Raw genomic sequence first — 17,833 nt, 5'->3', positions numbered from 1 at the left:
TAAGCGTATCTAGATCCGTCCCGTACACCTTCACCCTGAGAAACGTAAAAGGGTGATCAGGGTTTATTCACCTCCCGTCACCGCTGACGATGATCTGCCTCACTTCTTTGGCCTTCGAGATATGGTGGCGGGGTGGATCTCGGTCCCCATCCGCGGGAGGGCTCATTTCCCCTGGTTTTAGGGTTTTAATTTGGTGCGGCGGTGCTCAGGTGGCGGTGGCGCCTTCTTTAATACAGTCTTCCCGCCTTCACCCCCATCTCGAGAATGATGTCAAGAAGTTTGTGGGAGTGGTGTGGCTCTTGAAAACTTCTTATGGCGGGGATGGGGGGGATCTTCGGATCTTTATGGAGCTTTATCGGCCATTATTCCTTCTTCCTCGTCTCGGATGTGGTCTTGTTGATTCGTTCCGTGACTTTTCGTCTGTGACCGACAACATTAGGACGACTCGGGGAGGAAATGCAGCGGTGGCGCGCCATCAACATGGTCTGGAGGAAGATGAAAGGCATCTCAAGGTTTTCGTTGTAATTTTCCTTTTTTTTGATATTTTGTAATGTTCAATGTTTCTCTTAATATCAGGGTTTTATTTGAAAAAAAAAGATGGAGGGGACGCCCTACATCCCGACGTGACACACACGCACTTCCGCGAGCTTCGTTCGTTTTAGCAGCTGTTCTGATTCCCTCCTCTCCCACACTATTTAGTATTCACAGACCAACGAACCATCATCAATCACACTTCAAATACCAAGCAATCTCACCTTCCACACTCCACACCAACAATCCACCATCGATCGCACCTCACAACCAAGCAATCAAGCAACCAGCAAGACCACCATCAAACTCGCACGTACCATGGCATCGCACCAGCAGCAATCGCAATCCGTGGGGTTCGAGGACTACCTTCCGGTGATGGTGGAACGGCTGGGCGAGGAGGGCCTGATGCAAGAGCTGTCCTCCGGGTTCCGGCTGCTGCAGGACCCCGCCCTGGGCCTTATCACCTTCGCCAGCCTCCGCCGCAACGCACCACTGCTGGGCCTCGGCGGCATGTCCGACGACGACCTCCGTGGGATGCTCGCCGAGGGCGACTTGGACGGCGACGGCGCCCTGAGCGAGATGGAGTTCTGTGTTCTGATGGTCAGGCTCAGCCCCGAGCTCATGGACGAGCCCCGGCGTTGGCTCGACGACGCCGTGGCCCAAGCTTCCCAGTTCCTCTTCACCAGCTAGGCTAGTAGAGAGATGTTTTTTTCTTCTTGTGTTCGTTGTTCATAGTCAGGATTATTGCAAGAAGACAAGCGCTGTCGATTGGTTGATGGATTTCCACATGAATAAATCGGCACACCACCACACGTACACATTGCTCCTGTTTCTTCTCTGACTGAGATACTATAAAGCTCTGTCTGTTGTCGATCTGAGATGTACTGTCGTGCATCATTTGCGGCAACGGATAGATCAGTTGATTAGCAGAATCAACCCTCAGTGTCACACTAGTAGAAGAAAAAAATCGTAATTTGTATCATCCGTCGATCGTCGTCTCGCAAGATCCGTTGCGAACAGTGGCTGGAGCATTTGGTCAGAGGCGCTCATACGTCATTGCTGAAATTCGATCGCGTACTCCCAAGACACGAGGAGGACTCAAGGGCCGGTGCGCGTATAGCAGCCTCGTGGTGCCGAGGTCAACAAAACGAAACCCTGGACACCACACGCCGGCCGGCCGGCCGTCCGAGAGACATACTGCCAGTTCAACGCGCCGCAGGTGTCATCTTCTTCTAGTGCTTCGTTCAGAGTGTTTACTCGGTCTGAGCTCTGGAAATACCGATGGAGCCACACAGCAAGTGAAAGCCCGTTGCTGTCAGATGTGACGTTTCTTCTTTTTGACAGGAGGATTTGGATGTCACCGGTAGTGCTCGCTACTCTCAGCAGCAGCAGCAGTTGTTTACCTCGTCAGCCTTGAAGCTGACCAAGTGTAATGCGTGACAAAACTGAAGGAAACTCAGCGAAGCAATGTAAAGTGAGGTCGGCCCGGGGAAGCTTCAAAAGCGTCTCGTGGGAAAGCAGAAGCGGAAGCAGCCGGAAGATGGCCACGAAAACGAAAGCAACGCTGCCGTCGCACGAGGCGCGAAAAAAGAAAGAAAGAAAAGAGAAGCGCTGCCGTCCCCGTCGTGGTTGCTGCGACGAGTAAACTGCTGTTTGGATTTCGTTGGGGCTTTCCTTCCGATCGCGACGATCGACGCTGATGCCTCTATCCGGCTTTGCTCCCTGTCCGTGAGCTTCGCGCCCAGTTTCCCCATGGACTTTCACGGCCGCAGCAGCTTGAAAGCTGTGCCGGCCGGCGAGGTGCGTACAGGAGACGGCCCTGTCTGCCGAATCGGACACACACCGTCCATCCCTGCATCGATTCCAAATGATTAGGACCAAATAATGCAAGGAAACAGAGCGCACGACGAATTAGGGCATCTCCAGCGGCACGACGCAAATAGTCGTTTTCGTCCGCCGTGACCGGAAATGCGTCTGGCACCCTCTCCAGCGGGGCGACGCAAAGCGACCGGGTCGTCCGCGGAGACGCAAACCTGGCCCAAATATGCGCCTCGGATGCGTCTCCGCGGACACTGCGCGGACACCAAAAGTGTCCGCTCGTATCCGGCGGACGTTTCGTCGGGCCCGCCTGGCAGCGACCCTGCGTCGATGCGTCTTCTCAAACGCGCCTGTGACTGGCGCCGCTGCGTCGCTTCGGCAGTCTGCGCCACGTTAATGGCGATGCCTCGGCTGCCGAGCGGCCGCAGCCCACCTCCGCCAACCACGTTAAAGGCGTCGCCACGCGTCCCGCGGCCACCGCATGCCTCCGGCCTATATAAAGGGGCCGCACCTTCTTCTACCTCATCCACTCCTCCATAGAAACCCTAGCCGCCACAAAGCTCCAGCGTTCCGCCGCCTAGGTGTTCTCGCGACGCGGCCGGCCCCGCGAGAAAGACCATGGCGGGTCCTGGTGGCCGGCGAGGCGGTCGAGGCCGCGGCCCTGGACGGCCCCGGGGACGGGGCAGGGGCCGCCGTGGTGGAGCAGCTACGGCCCCACGCTGGCCGTCGCCTGCGCCCTCTTCGTCTTCCTCCGACGTGGAGGGACGCTGTTTCGAGTTCCTCCTCCGCATCGACAACGACCCGCTCGGCATCAAGCGTCTCCCGGACAAGTTTGCCGAGTTCATCGATGGCGTCGAGCCGGCGCATTTGCAGCTACGGGAGGCCAGCTGCAACTTCTGCCGCTGGCCCGTGGAGGTCCTGTTCGACGGCCAGGGCAAGATGTACTTGCACACCGGGTGGGGCAAGTTCGCCCATGACCTGGCGCTCGAGCCCGGCTGCCAGCTCACCTTCCTCTACGAGGGAGACGGTGAGATGGTCGTCAAGGTCTTCGACGACACGGCCTGCCGCAGGCACTACCACACCGGCGAATCCGAGTCGGACTCCGATAGTTAGAACGTAGAGTGTTCTTTCTTCGCAGCGAATCTGGCTACGGGCCAGACGAAGCCAGTAGTGGAAGGTTTCTGTCTGTTCGCCATCGGTAGAACCAACAAGGGCACCGTCAATCCTCCCGCTGGATTTTCCAGTTTGGGTGACTGGGTGTGCCCTCGAATGTTCTTTCTTGGCAGCGAACATACGGAAATCAACACAACTGGTTTCTATTTTTAAAATATTTATATTTGTGTCCACCATGGTGCAAACTATGTATTAGTTTGTGTAAACCATATTCCAAACTATGTATTAGTTTGTGTAAAATAATCTTCCAATTTGTAATATTTGGAAGTATGTTGAAATGAAAAAGAGAAAAAAAAATGCGTCGGACCGCTGGAGCCAACCCCAGACGCAAACGAACACGCGGACGAAAACGGTCATTTCCGCGACGCAAACGGACGCGCGCGGACACTAAGATGCGTCGCACCCGCTGGAGATGCCCTTAAGCAAAGATTGTTGGTACGAGCACCGTGTCTGCTGTCTGCCCTCTGCCTGACTCCTCAAGCTGTGCGCGCGTGAACTGTTCCCAGGTCAGCTGTAGATGATGCCTCAACTATGCTCCACGCCTTCCTCTCCGCTACGTAAACGTATGCGCACTTGTTTAATTGGTATGCCGCCATTTGCAGCAGCACGCTCATCCATGTCAGCCGTTCAGATGATTAGTAGTATGTTGAACATGGGTGATCGGCATTGAGCTGTACAATTTGTATACCACAAAGAGCTAGCTGCGTCAGCGTCTTGTTGATCGGTCTCTTGCCATGCCGAGATTCTCTCAACATCTTGTCCCCGTGCCGGCCATGGCCACGGCAGCGGCAGGCACAGAGGCGCCTGCTCCCGCCAGCTCGGGTGCTTCCGTGTTGGCTGCTGCAGAGAGTTGAGATGAGCTGTCCACTCAGCGGAGGCACGGCCGTTTGTGTGCAGATTTGAGATGAGCTTCTCGGATTCTCCTCTTCTTCCCCGTGGGCGTCCATCGCCACTGGATCACTGCATTTGACTAAGAAGAGAAGCACCGGGATCTAGCGAAATTTTGACAAAAGAGACCACCTGCCCTAATTCATTGACAAAAAGGACCACCTCTGAGCAAAATTGACAAAAAAGACCACGTTGTGTGTGGCGGCAGAGCCCCCAAGCGACACGTGGAGGATGCCGCCGGGGTGTGTGGCGGCAGGGGCCCGCCGCCGCTGTGCGTGGCGGCACGTTAGCGCCGGCCGTGCGCCGTCAGCTGCCGTCTTCGCTGGTGGGCCATGCCGCCCCTCTGTGCGGCGGCAGGTCGACGTGGAGGCTGCCTCCAACCCATCCGGCGGCAGGCCCCGCCATGCACGCCATGCAGAGCCGGGGCGGGAATCAGCCGACCGCGCCTGCGCGGGAGAGGCAGGCCGGCAGCATCTGGCTGTGCAGCACTGATTTCCATTGGTGTGATTTCGCAGCGACGAGACGTAAAGCTGTCGGAGATTCTCGCTCGATACAGCAAATTAACCACCGAAAGCAGCCTATTCGCGTAGGAGTTCTGTGCTGATACAGCAATTAGACATTCTGCACTAATTTTTTTGGTACTGCTCACACTAATTGAAGGCTATATAAGCCGGTTCCCTGCATAGAAATCGAAGCAGCATGATAGAGTTTGCCTTCTCCGCGTATCTGCTTCGTGCGCAAAATATTGGAGTGAGTATGAGTGTGCCTTGCTCGGACCAGGATTTTAGGCCGATAAAGGGGAAGAATGCAAGCTTGCCACCGGGGGTGAGAGCAGAGAGGTGTTGGTGCGGCCGCCTTGCGAAGGTGAAGGAGGTGGTTGATTTTTCAGATAAGTTCGGCATGAAATATTTCATGTGCGCGAGCTATGATCATGATCCACGCAGACAAACAAGTTCATCGTCCTCGAGGCCTGCGGTATGTTGTAACAGCATGATTAAAAAAATTATTTATATGTCATTAATTTTCGTTGATTAACCGTACTATTTGTGTTGCAGTCTCCCCCGCCTCTTTGCATGTGGTTTCACTGGATAGACCAGGAGCAGCCGGAGTGGGCACGCCGCGAGGTGGAGGAGAAACAACGGCGTGCATGGGCATGGTTCCATGAGGAGGAGCGTTTCGAAAAGGCTATTGCTAATGATAAAGCAGAAAGAGAGAGACAGATACAAAAATTAAGGGCGGAGCAAGCTCGAAATCGTGAGGTGAATCAGAATAGGATGGATGATGAGGCTGCACGTAGGTATGCAGAGGAAGAGGTGCGCAGAGAGGCCCGTGAAGCGGAGAGGAAGAGATTAAGGGAAAGAGCTGCCGAGGCGCAAGCGGCAGAAGAACGCGGCGACAAGTCCGGAAAATGGCCACGCTGGACGCAGGGAAAGTAGAGTGATATATTTGTACTAACTACGTATGTTAAATTCCGTTTTACTTTGTCGTTGTATCTTAAATTCTGTTGTAGTGAGTAGCCGTATTTTTGCAGGTTCATGTATCTTATTTTGAAACTTGTTGAATAATTATTCGAAATTATAGAAATATGTCTCATACATAGGTCATACATAGATAGAAATAATATTAAAATGCCAGAGTCGTCAACATATCACGCTTGTTACGGCGTGGTGGTCTCTGCCTACCACCAGAAGGTGACCATGGATTTGGTACACGATGTTGGCGCAAACCTCGGCCGTACTGATTTTCCTCATTCTCTGTACGTGTCTCATTTGGTGGTGATGGAGTCTGAAATACGAACTGAGATTCTTGATTTGGGGAAATCAAACTAGCATTTGTGCCGAAAATAGAACCTCCAAAGAATTCTTCAACTATCCCAAGTAACATCATTGCGAGGTTGTTGGGAAGTGCTGCCGTAGTATTGTGGTTCCATCTGCGTCATATCGGGCCATGTCGGGACAGAAGATTCCTGCGTATCGAACGGTTCCGTCGAAACATGCACGCAATAATCATGTATGTAATTAAAATGAATTAACCTAAGATGGGTATTGTGACTGCATGTGGTCACGACCCCTCAGTGGGGGCATATTGTGGCCTAAACCAGCTCCCATGTTGGACCACGTAGGGTCAACAGATTCCTGCGAACGTCAACGATATGTCATTAGTACGCATGTAAATAATCACGTGTTGGTAGGTAATATTAAATATGTGCATACCTGAGTGTTGAATTTTTGCGAGTATTCGCCTTCTGTGTAGGAGAATCGTTGTCCAGATGGATACGACGGAAAATGATCGTCCTCCTAATACAATTGGAAAAAAATGTGTCATTGTTGTAAGTTCAGGAGGAATGTATGTGCAAGTTGATTACCTGTGTGGCGCCATGGCGTTGAGATATGTGTGCGGACTGTGATCTGTCTAGTAGAGATGAGTCGCGTCGTGGATTAGATGTATGCGAGGTAGAGGGAACTGGTACAGTCGGTGTGGCGGATGGCTGGCTCACACGTACCATACTCGGTCTGTTCGACGGTACTACTTCCGGCACCATCATCACCTGATATAAACTGAACATACACCATGGGCTCTCCATACATAGCAGCACCAGGTGTGCTTGCAAACCTCATGTATCTACCCCAATTTCTATCACTCTTTACTTCCCGCAAACCCCAACGGGCAGGTGTCCCATCATTCCCTCCTACGACGATGAGAGCCTCAACGGTCATCTTCTTTCCACGCATCTCACGCCCAAACTGTGCTCGGATGCATCTTCTAACATCCAAAAATTCTCTATTGACCATGTCTGTCACTACAACTTTCATCGAGTCGCAGCGCGACACATCAACACCAGAAAATTCGTCGCGTACGACGTCTCCATAAAACACTAACACAGTTTCCATCGTACCTACCGCACAACCATATTTTTAAAATTATATTAGTAAAATCGCAGCTGAACTCATATTACTTTTTTCATAATTTATTATATCAATTACAACATGCACTTAATAATTTTTAATTATTAATTCCATACAAAATCTGGAATAAATTTCCATCCATAAGATAAATATTCTAACATCAAATATAAGACCACATCATTTATACCTCAACTTGAAGATGACGGTTCTTCCAGTAATAAATTAGGCGCCACAAAATTCCCAAATAATGCAAATCGTCAACACCACAAGCGGTCCACTTCTATTACACCTGAAATTCATATTCAACAAATATATTTACAAATATTCGCATGTGCCCCTATCTTTACAAATATATTTACAAATATTCGCATGTGCTACCACATGTAATACTACCAAATATTAATCCGCTGAGAATATGAACTCTACAAATATTATTGTGTTGCGACAGCCATAATATACTACTCTACAATGTTCTTTGCAACTAATCTACTCCCTCCAGTTCATTGTTTAAGGCGTATATATTCTGGCGCGATTATTAAGGAGTGATTAGCTGAAAAAATCTTTTCTTTCTTACCCCTACATGCATGCGCACAACCTCCCTTAAATCTCTCATTACTTGCACAAACCACTCGTTTCCCATCATGCATGCGGCCATACCCACTAACTACATGCGTAATCATAGTCATACGAATTTTAAAATAACAAATGTCCTAATCACATTCTCTCTAATTACACGCGCTAATAACATTCACAGCAAGAGGCAAAACATGAGAGACTTACTTTGATCTGTCTTCTCTGCAACTCAATCTGCTGCATCGTACACTAAACGTGTGTTCACATCAAGAGGCTAAAGCGAGAGAGATTGAGTGTTGCACGGTACGCTAAGCGTCTGAGTTTGCAGCGAGAGGCAAAATATGAGAGACTGAGTGACTGCTGCGCAGACGAAACACACTCAGCCTTATAAAGAAAAGTCGAGCATCTTTCACAGGGCATATCGAAATCAGCGCCGTTTGTCCACTGTTACAAATCTCAGTCTAATTTCCGTACACTGCAGTGCATCCACTGATAAAAACGTTGCAAACTTTCGCGAGCGGGAATCATCACAATCAGCAAAGTCACATAAAAATGAGCGCAGTTTGTCTCTAATCGCCTCAGAATCAACACCGTTACTTTAGTCAGCGTCAGCAGCAGGCTGTTGGCCGGGGAGATTCCCTCGACGACTTGCCTCCACACGGTGCGGCGGCAGGCTCCACCTGGGGATGCCGCCCCATGCACCGGCGGCATGGCCCACAGGGGCGGACGGCGGCTGACGGCGCGACGGACGGCGACAACGCAGGCTAACGTGCCGCCACCTGCTGCGGCGGCGGGTCCCTGCCGCCCCTCCCTCCGGCGGCAAGCGCCACGTGTCGGCTGGGGGCGCTGCCGCCACGCACGACGTGGTCCTTTTTGTCAATTTGCCTCACAGGTGGTCCTTTTTGTCAATGAATTGGGGCAGGTGGTCTCTTTTGTCAAAATTTCGGATCTAGCAAGCTCGAACTATCTCCAACTAGAAAATAACGCATGTTACGCATGGATGACAGCTCGCGGCTGCCTAGCATCTCCATGTTCTAAGAGCATCTTTAGAAGAGCCCGTGAACTGGGCAAAACTGAATAATAACATTAAATTTATGGGTTCGGTTCGAAAATCGGTGTAGATCAGCGATCGTATACTAGTTAAAACTGAAAAAAGAAATTCGGTCCGACACCGAAACTCCAACTCGACCTGTATTTGTTGGGGCTCAACGAGCGAACAGAACGCAGCCCAAACTAAACCCCTAGTTTGCGCGCGACGGAACTTTCACCTCCTCCCAACTGCAGCCGCCGATCTGCGCGTCTTCACTGTCCTCTGCGCCGCTGTCGCCCGATCTCGCCGGCATGAGTCTCGAATCGATCCTGCCGGCCGCTGGAGCTAGCTCGCAGGCCCCGCCACCCTCTCCCGTGGTCGCCGAAGCTCCCGCTGCCCCAACCACCCCAGCCACCCCCGCCGACGTCGCGACCATGGTCTTGTCCACGAGCTTCCCCAAGCGGCGGCGCGCGGGAATGCACGTGGTCCCGCAAACTGGTGCCGTGGCGACCGGTGGTTTGGCCAGCGGTGTTGTCACGGTTGTCGCCAAAGGGGCCGCCGCAGCCAAGCCGACGACGCCGAAGACATCCCGCGCCAGACCGAAGAATTCGGCGCCGAAGAGAACAAAGTCAAAGACGACGACGACGACGAGCCGTGGCGCCCCGCCTCCGCTCCCATCCATGTCAACACCGCCGCCGCCGGTTGCCAACGCGAACGACACCCAGGACGTGCTCGTCGACGGGTCAACAAGGTAAAAATTTAAACTCCAAATCGTTTTAAATTGCGAGAAGAAATTGAGGCCGATTATTCATAGGGATGGAAACGCCTCGTAAATTGAGGCCAAAGTAATGAAGCAACTATTAGCCGAAGAGAGGGAGATCATGATGATAAACACAAAGGACATGAATGAGCAACAAATAGAGTGGTGGAAGGAGGCCTCGGCAGAGATCATGGAGAGGCGAAGACTCTTGTGAAGGGGCAAGTGGTGGTGGATCAATGACGCATAGAGGTGGTGGCGATGATGGTCACGATGGTCCTAGGTCCGTTTGATGCCGGTGGTGAGAGGACATGGTGAGGAGATTGAGCAACTTTCTTCCATGAACAATGAACTATTTACTATGATTGTGTCATTTGATGTAAAACTATGAACTATGCATCATTTGTTTGCATTTGATAATTTGATAATACGCCAATTATGTGATAAACCCTGCACTTATGGATTCGGAAGCCGATGTCGCGGAACAGAGCCCGTACTGTTTTACAGTTTTGGTTTACGGGCTCCGTTCTGCGTCAATGATTTTCTGACCCATAAACACGAGTTTGATGAAATGAACTCAGGATTTTTAGTTTGCGTGTTTATGTGCTATGTTAGAGATGCTCGAAGGGTATCCTGTGACCCTAATGTAAAACGGACATGAAAACGACCATATGTGTGTATTTAAGTTGGGCCACGGATCAATTTGATCGTCTTGGATCGTTTGACCGTTTGTCTCGGGAGTAACCTCAGTGGCCCGACGCATTTTGTTACTAACTTGTTTTTTTACTAATAATATAACCATTTACAAAGTGCCAAAAAATAAGAAAAATAAAAAATAGCCCTAGCTAATACGGGGCTGCCATGGTTGTCTAGTTGTCCTCGTCATCATCGTCGATGAGGCCAATGAAGACCGGAGGCGCCCCAGGAAGCTGAGACGCTGGAGGCGGGGCTGGTGCGGCCGGAGGCGGTGCTAATGTGGGAGAAGGCGGTGCTGGAATGGGATGAATCGGTGGAGGGGTCAATGGCCTCCCTTGGGCAGCGCGGATGCCCACAGTTGGATAGCGAGGCCATCCCATTGACCGAGGTCGTCGAGCTCGTTGTTGGCAACATCCATCTCCATGGTGTTGTCCTCCATGAAGTTAGGCGGTTGGAGTTCGTCGTCGTCGTCCTCCTCCTCTCCGATGTCCTCCTCCTTCTCGTCTGCGTCCTCCTTGTCATCGTCGAAGCGGGCGTGGAGCTCCCGGTTGAAGAAGTCCTCATCGCCTAGGTGAACCGTGCGGCAGCGCGATTCAACTCCCAGGTCCCGAAGGTAGACCAGTTGTAGGAGTCGATGGCGAAGGGCGGATCGTTGCGAGATCCGGCGGGAGGATAAATGTACGGCGGTGAGTTTCATACTACCGTTTATGTCTCTCGTGCGGCACCGGAGGTACTGGGACATGGCTGTGGTTGAGATACCAACAACCGCTCGGTAGGATGGCTGTGGTTGAGATACCAACAACCGCTCGGTAGGCCCACATCCCGCCAAGGGACTGACCAGTTCTCCTCGTGCAACCGGTAGGTGAGTTCCAGTTCCTCCGGCACGTATCGGCGGTTGCGTGGGGTTTTCTTTTTCTTGGCATGAGAGGATCCAACCTCGGCGTGATGCTTCGTCTTGCGGAATGGCTAGCTCTTTCCCATGGCGATGTCGGTTGTGGTGGTTGGATGTAGGTGACGTGCAGGCACCAGGCAGACAGACCCTCTTTTAAGGCCGGACGCCGCCTTAAACTGGCAGGATGCCCAAGCACCGCTCACGCCAACACTGGCGCGCGTGGTGGCAGGAACGCGCCATTTGACGCGGCGCAAGGAACCAAACCATTGCCGGACCCATTACTCGAGGCGGGAGGAATCGAACCGAAGAGGAAACACACGCGATCGCTGCCAGGTGGGACCGAAGGGCAACTAGGCATACGGGTGCGCTGATCGCACAACATCCACAAAGATGCTTTCACAGCGCAAATTTCAACCGCGTTTGGGATCCCACGGACACATCAATAATTGGATTGGGCCATCCGCTGGTAAGAGCATCTCTAAAACATGCCGAAACCGAAAAAGTTCGGCGGATTTACGGGTTCGGGTCAAAACTGGGCTAGAACGGAGCCCGAACTCGCGGCCTGCCGTAAAACGAGTTCGGGGGCCCGAGAAACTCGGTAGCCGGCCCGTATTAAAAGGGGTCGCGGAGGGGAGTTCAGTTTCTAAACCCTACTCCCCTCGGCCACCTCTCCCCCTCCTCACCGGCGAGCAATTCTGCGGCCGCTGACGCCGCTCCACCGCTGCCGTCACCATCCCTTCGTCCGCAATGGGCCGCGCAAGACACGTAGGTAGGGGAGGTGGTCGGATCGGCGGCGGGAAGCCAGCTCCGCGTCCGCCGGGTGTACGATAGGAGGCGGAGCGGGCGAGGTGGGTGCGCTCCGATGGTGCTTGGAAGCGGGCGGCCCGGAAGTGGCCGCGTGCTTTCGCGCGCTCGACAGCGCGCGAGGAGGCGCGCGAAGGAGAAGCCGAGGAGGCGCCCCCCGCCGGCTCGTGTAGCCCGCCGCTGCCGGCCCTACGCCCGCGCGGCGACGGCAACGACGACGACGACGCAGCCGGGCCGCCTCTAGCCTGCGGGAGCTCGGCGGAGGCGGCGGCGTTCGAGCTGGCCACGCTCATCGTCGGGGAGTCGCCGGCATGGAAAACCCTCCGTCGCCGCCGCAAGAACTGCCCCGGTGACAATCCGGGGCCTAATCTAGTAGTTTAGGTCTAAAATTATCGAATGTAGCTAGAACTGGTACCTATTTTGCTAAGTTTAATGTAAACTATTGACGAATGTTGATCGATCGGAGCCAAATAAGTTTAATCTCGCAAAATCGTCGCATCACAACTTTCCCGCGTCGTTTGATTTTAACGTTCCAGTTCGCGTTTTCTCGGTTTCTAATCTACGCCGTGCTCTAGGTTTTCGATTCGCAGATATACGGATTCCGCTAAGATGCTCTAATACGGTAGCGAGATACCAGTGCTCCACTAGCCGCTACTTTGCGTGCGTGAAGATGCCAGCCAAACGCTGGCGGTTTTAATAGTGCGTTGCCCGCGCAACTTGTGTTATTTTGCGTGCGCGAAGATGCCAGCAAAACTCAGGCTGTTCGGGTTCGAAATTAGCAAGCAAAGTGCGAGGAGCGGATCTGATTCCAGGCCGACCTGTGTTTAGTTAGGCTGTTTGAATGGCAGCTTTAACGCTAGCCTGTACGTTATCTTCTTATCGTCATTGATCTGGGTAGGGAACAAGAATCGTCGATGCTCAGCGAGCGTATTACTCACGCACTTGCTCGTAAACAAATCCACAAGACTGAACAATCCTGCTCAACGAGCGGCACGCGCGCACACTTGCCCCGTAAACAAATCCACAAGACCTACTTACACCCTTGATATCCACTGGTAACTTCCTTTCTCTCTACGAGACTTGACGGCCGGCTGCTTGATCGGGCTAGGATGGAAAAGGTCGAGATAGGAAACTTAACCCAAAAATGATTTACGTAAGAGCATCTCTAGCTGATCCATCCAATTTTAGACGAGTATCCCGCTCGCTATCCCCTTATATCTAAATCTTTAAACTCAAACCCATACATATTTGATTCAAACTGATCAATTAAGCTTGATTAAACTACTAGATAAACTACACTTTTTAAATCTAGCCTAGAAGCCCTCGTCATTGCTAGTTAAGACATCGTCAAACGCTTTATTCACCGAATCGTAGGTATCCTTGCAGGAACTGAGGTCGATGATCAGTGGGCCGGATGGCCTGGCTCGCGTGGCACCAAGTAGGGGGTACCGCGGGAGGGCGGCAGAGCGTGGCACTTGAAAACATGATCGAGCTCCTTCTGATTTAGAGTGAAGCAACATGTGGGCAATAATGATCGTTGGTTACCCGTGTCATATATCTCATCCGACGCACGAGGTCTGTGGAGCTCTTTCCTGATACCCATTTGTATCAAGTCTTGTCCCGCCCTCGATCCATCTTTGGTGTTGTCTGGCATGTTGAATAATGTACCAAACAACATCTGGTATATATTTTTCTGATATGCAAGACATCAAGACAATGAGGTGTATCGAGGATTGACAAGTACAGTAAAGCCTCAAAAAGAGGCTTCATTTTCCATACTTTTCACAGCGGCTCCGGAGCGACAATGTTAGATTTCTTCATCGATGATCGAAAGGCAATTTTGATTTTTTTTCAGCCACGTGCAGAGTTGCGATTATTCTGCTCATTTTCAGAAAAAAAGCCTAGTATTTACAAGAAATTCGATGTCTACGTAGGATGATCGATGGCATCGACTTAGAAATTCTTTGTCCTCTACGAAATAATAAAACCGTAATTGTATGGTTGTTGTGAATATGGTCATGGATGCTTTAGAATGATATACCTAAGTCTTGGTTCTGTCCAAGCTTTGTCTGAAAGACTGCTTGAACTCAGATTCAGAGGCATTGCTTCTTACCGTGTATACCAGTCGCCCATTTTCAAATAACACAAACCCCCTTTTTTCCTGAGAATTACCTTGTACTCTAACTCGAAATATGCACCTTTCGCTCCAAAAATCTATACGTCAAGATCCATATGTCAAGTATGCCCTACTGTATAAGGGTTGGTTGCATAATTATATACGATTGCTAGCGACCTAGAGATGATACGCAACTCAATTCCCCATAGAAATTCTACTGTGAATCGTTGTCCACGTATGACAATGATTCCCAACAACTTCCATTCCGACTAGCTATCTTGATTACTATGACGCTCTGCGACACTAGAAAAAACACTGCTCTCCGATGTTATCTCCTCATCGCTGGCCCTCTCCCTGCAACCCCTCATGCACTTCTATAAGGAAAGGGAAACTAAAGCATCTATATATAGGCCAGCTTTGATTAAACGGGGAAGGAGCCTCCAACTCATGCAATGATCAATTAACTCTATATTAGTAATTCATCAACCAGCCAACAACTATTCAACCTTGGTGGGCGAATGGTATTGGTTATATCAAATAAAATGGTCATGTTGCCCGACGTGGCCATGAAGCGTTTTGGTAGGAAAAACTGGAGAAGATCCCTCAGAAATCTTCTCCAAATTGTGCCTAACAATTTAGCACAAATCTATCTTCTAAAATAATAACGCCATATAAAAGAGGAAAGAAGATAGCATAGCTTAGGTTGGTAGTGGAGAATGATGTACCACTCTCACAAACAACATTGGTTTTCATGATGTAGAAAAAAAATCATTGATCGTGCATCTCTTGCTACTTGCGCTGTTCCCACCACTGGTATTGAACTGAGGGGGGTCGAAACTAAGCTCTAAATTTTTTTGACAGAAAAGAGCAAATATATTCAACAAAAGAGGTCCAAACAGATTCAATTTACATATTTCATCAAGTACAACAACAAAATGACTATAAAAAACAAGAACACCAAAATAGAGCTACATTTTGATAAGATTGTACATACCATTAAGTTGCATCTAAGCTTGTGACGAAAGCCCCGCGGAAGATGACCTCTACGGTTGCTGTAGGATTTAGAAACGTAGCATCATCTTCTTGTCATCAATCTTGACGAATATATCTTTCTCAACATAGCAAAACATCAAATCATTGAGCCAATCATCCCCTATCTTATTCCGAAATGACCGCTTATCCGGACCTTTGAGAAAATTATGACCATCTAAATGAGTATGGCCTCTCGACAAATATGCCTATCTCATTTTGTCTCTGATTTTCAGGGGTACCAAATGACTCAATTCTTCTCCGAATTCCGGGATCGGGAACCACATTTGTTAGATCAAAAATTTCAGGAACATTTGCCTACAACATTAAAAGGGAAACTAAAAATTACCCCTGATTTCTACCTTCTAATGATGCAAGCAAGTATCAAAACTCAAAAAAGGGGGGAAATCAACCTGTATGCAAGCCCTCTTGCGTGATTCCTCATCGACGTCGGCGTCCATCAAAGAAGCCAGCCGCGGAAGGGGGTAACGCGGCGGGGCGGGGAAAGGCGGCAGCAGGCCGGGGAAACAGGGTGGGGCGGCGGGTGAGCCGCCGGAGCGGGGCGTGGCGGCGGCGGCGGGGCTAGGTCTTTCTGTGCGGGGCGGCAGGGGTGTGCTCTCTCCGTTCGTCGCTCGCTCTGTCGCTAGAATCGATAGTCGATACCGGTTGGGCTTGACTGGGCCTAGGGGGTCTTTTTTTTTTTGCCAAAAACTGAGGGGGGTCGAACGACCACGCTTGACCCAGTGGTGGCTCCGCCCATGCCCACCAGAGTTACATTATCCACACGAAGTTTCCTGATTACCAGCTAGGCTAGCAGAGATTGTTGTTTTCTTGTGTTCGTTGTTCATAGAGTCAGGATTATTAATTCAGGAACTCAGGCAGGCAGTGTCGATTGGTTGATGGATTTCGACATGAATAAATCGGCATAAGCTTCACCATCACACATTCACACGTATACATTTGCCCCTATTTGTTCTCTGAGTTACTATAAAGAGTAAAATACATGAGACATCATTGAACTTGTCCGTATAAATCAGTTTAGTCACTGTACTCAGGAAAGTTGAATTTACGGTCCTCAAAGTCACGTTGCCGGCTCATGTATGATCACCGGAGATGACACACATATGTATTTGCAAACGTGGCATGATGTTGACCAGTCAGCTGTGCGTTTATTTTGCTAACGCACTGACGCGGCCGTGATAGTTGATGCATCTTGCATCTCCTCTAGCGAGCTTTAAGGGGCACTGCGCTTAGAGCATCTTCACCGGCACGTTTCAAATAGTCGCTGGCAGAGGTGTTGGCACTGTTGTATGGGAGATGCCGGTAGTGCATCCTTTATTTGGGGACGCTGTTCCTACACCGGCGGCTTCCATACGGCGGCCCCCAATTTTTTATTACTTTTTACAATATTTTGAAACAACATATCAATCACACTTTATTCATACTATATTCAATTATTCATATAATCACACAAATAGTACTTAAATTATTCATAAATCAAATAAATGAAAATTAAATTACTCTTACAATCAAATAAATAGAAATTAAATCATGCATTGTTGGCGGCTCCTCTCCTCGCCCACAGATGCGTAGCTAGATCCGCCTGAAGTTGAGCATGAACACCTGCATCTCGAATTTCATTATGCATGTGAAGAAAAGCGGCAAATTCTTGGGGTACATGCTTCACCTCAGCAAAAGGCTCTTGATAATCAAATGGTTGATCCTCATGCATAACTTCATCGCGCTCACTCTCAATGATCATGTTGTGCATGATTACACAAGCTTCCACATCTGAGACTCAGACCAAGTGAGAGCTGGGTACCTGACAACAGCGAAACGCTGCTGAAGCACCCCAAAAGTATGCTCAACATCCTTGCGAGCTGTTTCCTGGCATGTTGCAAAATAAGCGTCCATCTCCGAAGCTGGAGACGGGATTATCTACACAAATGTAGCATACATCGGGTAGATACCACCAGCTAGATAATACCCCTTGTTGTATGCATGGTCGTTTACCTCAAAGTTCACGGCAGGAGTTTGTCCCTCACCTTGCCTGGAAAACACCGGAGAGCGCTGCAACACGTTGATATCATTATTTGTTCGTGCCATGCCAAAAAAAGCATGCCAAATCCAGAGGTCATAATCTGCCACCGCCTCAAAAATGACACTGCACTCACCAGTATGCCCCTTGTAGATCTCGTGCCAAGAAAAAGAGCAATTCTTCCAGCCCCAATGCATGCAGTCAATGCTTCCAAGATCCCAGTAAACACTCTTGCAGCATTTTTTGCCAGGATCCGAGTTGTATCATCTACCCTTGGTGCTCTCAAGTAGTCTTCCGCAAACACTGCTATGACGGCTCGGCAAAACCTATAGAGAGTATGTGAAAATGTCGACTCCACCATCCGTAGGTAATCATTGGATGTATCTGGAGGAGCTCTATATGCAAGACAACGCATTGCAGCAGTGCACTTCTAAATTGTGGTGAAGCCACACAAATCTGTGCAATCTTGTTTGGCCATGAAGTAGTCGTCGTACTTCCTGACACCGTAGACAATCTTCATGAACATATCCTTGTTCATTCTAAACCGGCGCCGAAATTTCTTCGGCGAACGAGTCGCGTCGT

The 17,833-nt window shown here is 50.2% G+C and overlaps 1 protein-coding gene across 1 annotated transcript; it reads left to right on the top strand.

Moving 5' to 3' along the window:
* Positions 1-703: 703 nt before the first annotated feature.
* Positions 704-1,513, top strand: LOC124684215 (calcium-binding protein KIC-like). Its single transcript, XM_047218584.1, has one exon. The coding sequence runs from the start codon at positions 850-852 to the stop codon at positions 1,219-1,221; it is 372 nt and encodes a 123-aa protein (XP_047074540.1). The 5' UTR covers positions 704-849; the 3' UTR covers positions 1,222-1,513.
* The last annotated feature ends 16,320 nt before the right edge of the window (positions 1,514-17,833 follow it).

Source organism: Lolium rigidum, chromosome 1, assembly GCF_022539505.1.
Source record: "Lolium rigidum isolate FL_2022 chromosome 1, APGP_CSIRO_Lrig_0.1, whole genome shotgun sequence".
Lineage (NCBI taxonomy): Eukaryota > Viridiplantae > Streptophyta > Magnoliopsida > Poales > Poaceae > Lolium > Lolium rigidum.
Note: the sequence above shows the minus strand (reverse complement) of the source record. Positions and strands in the feature narration are given on the sequence as shown.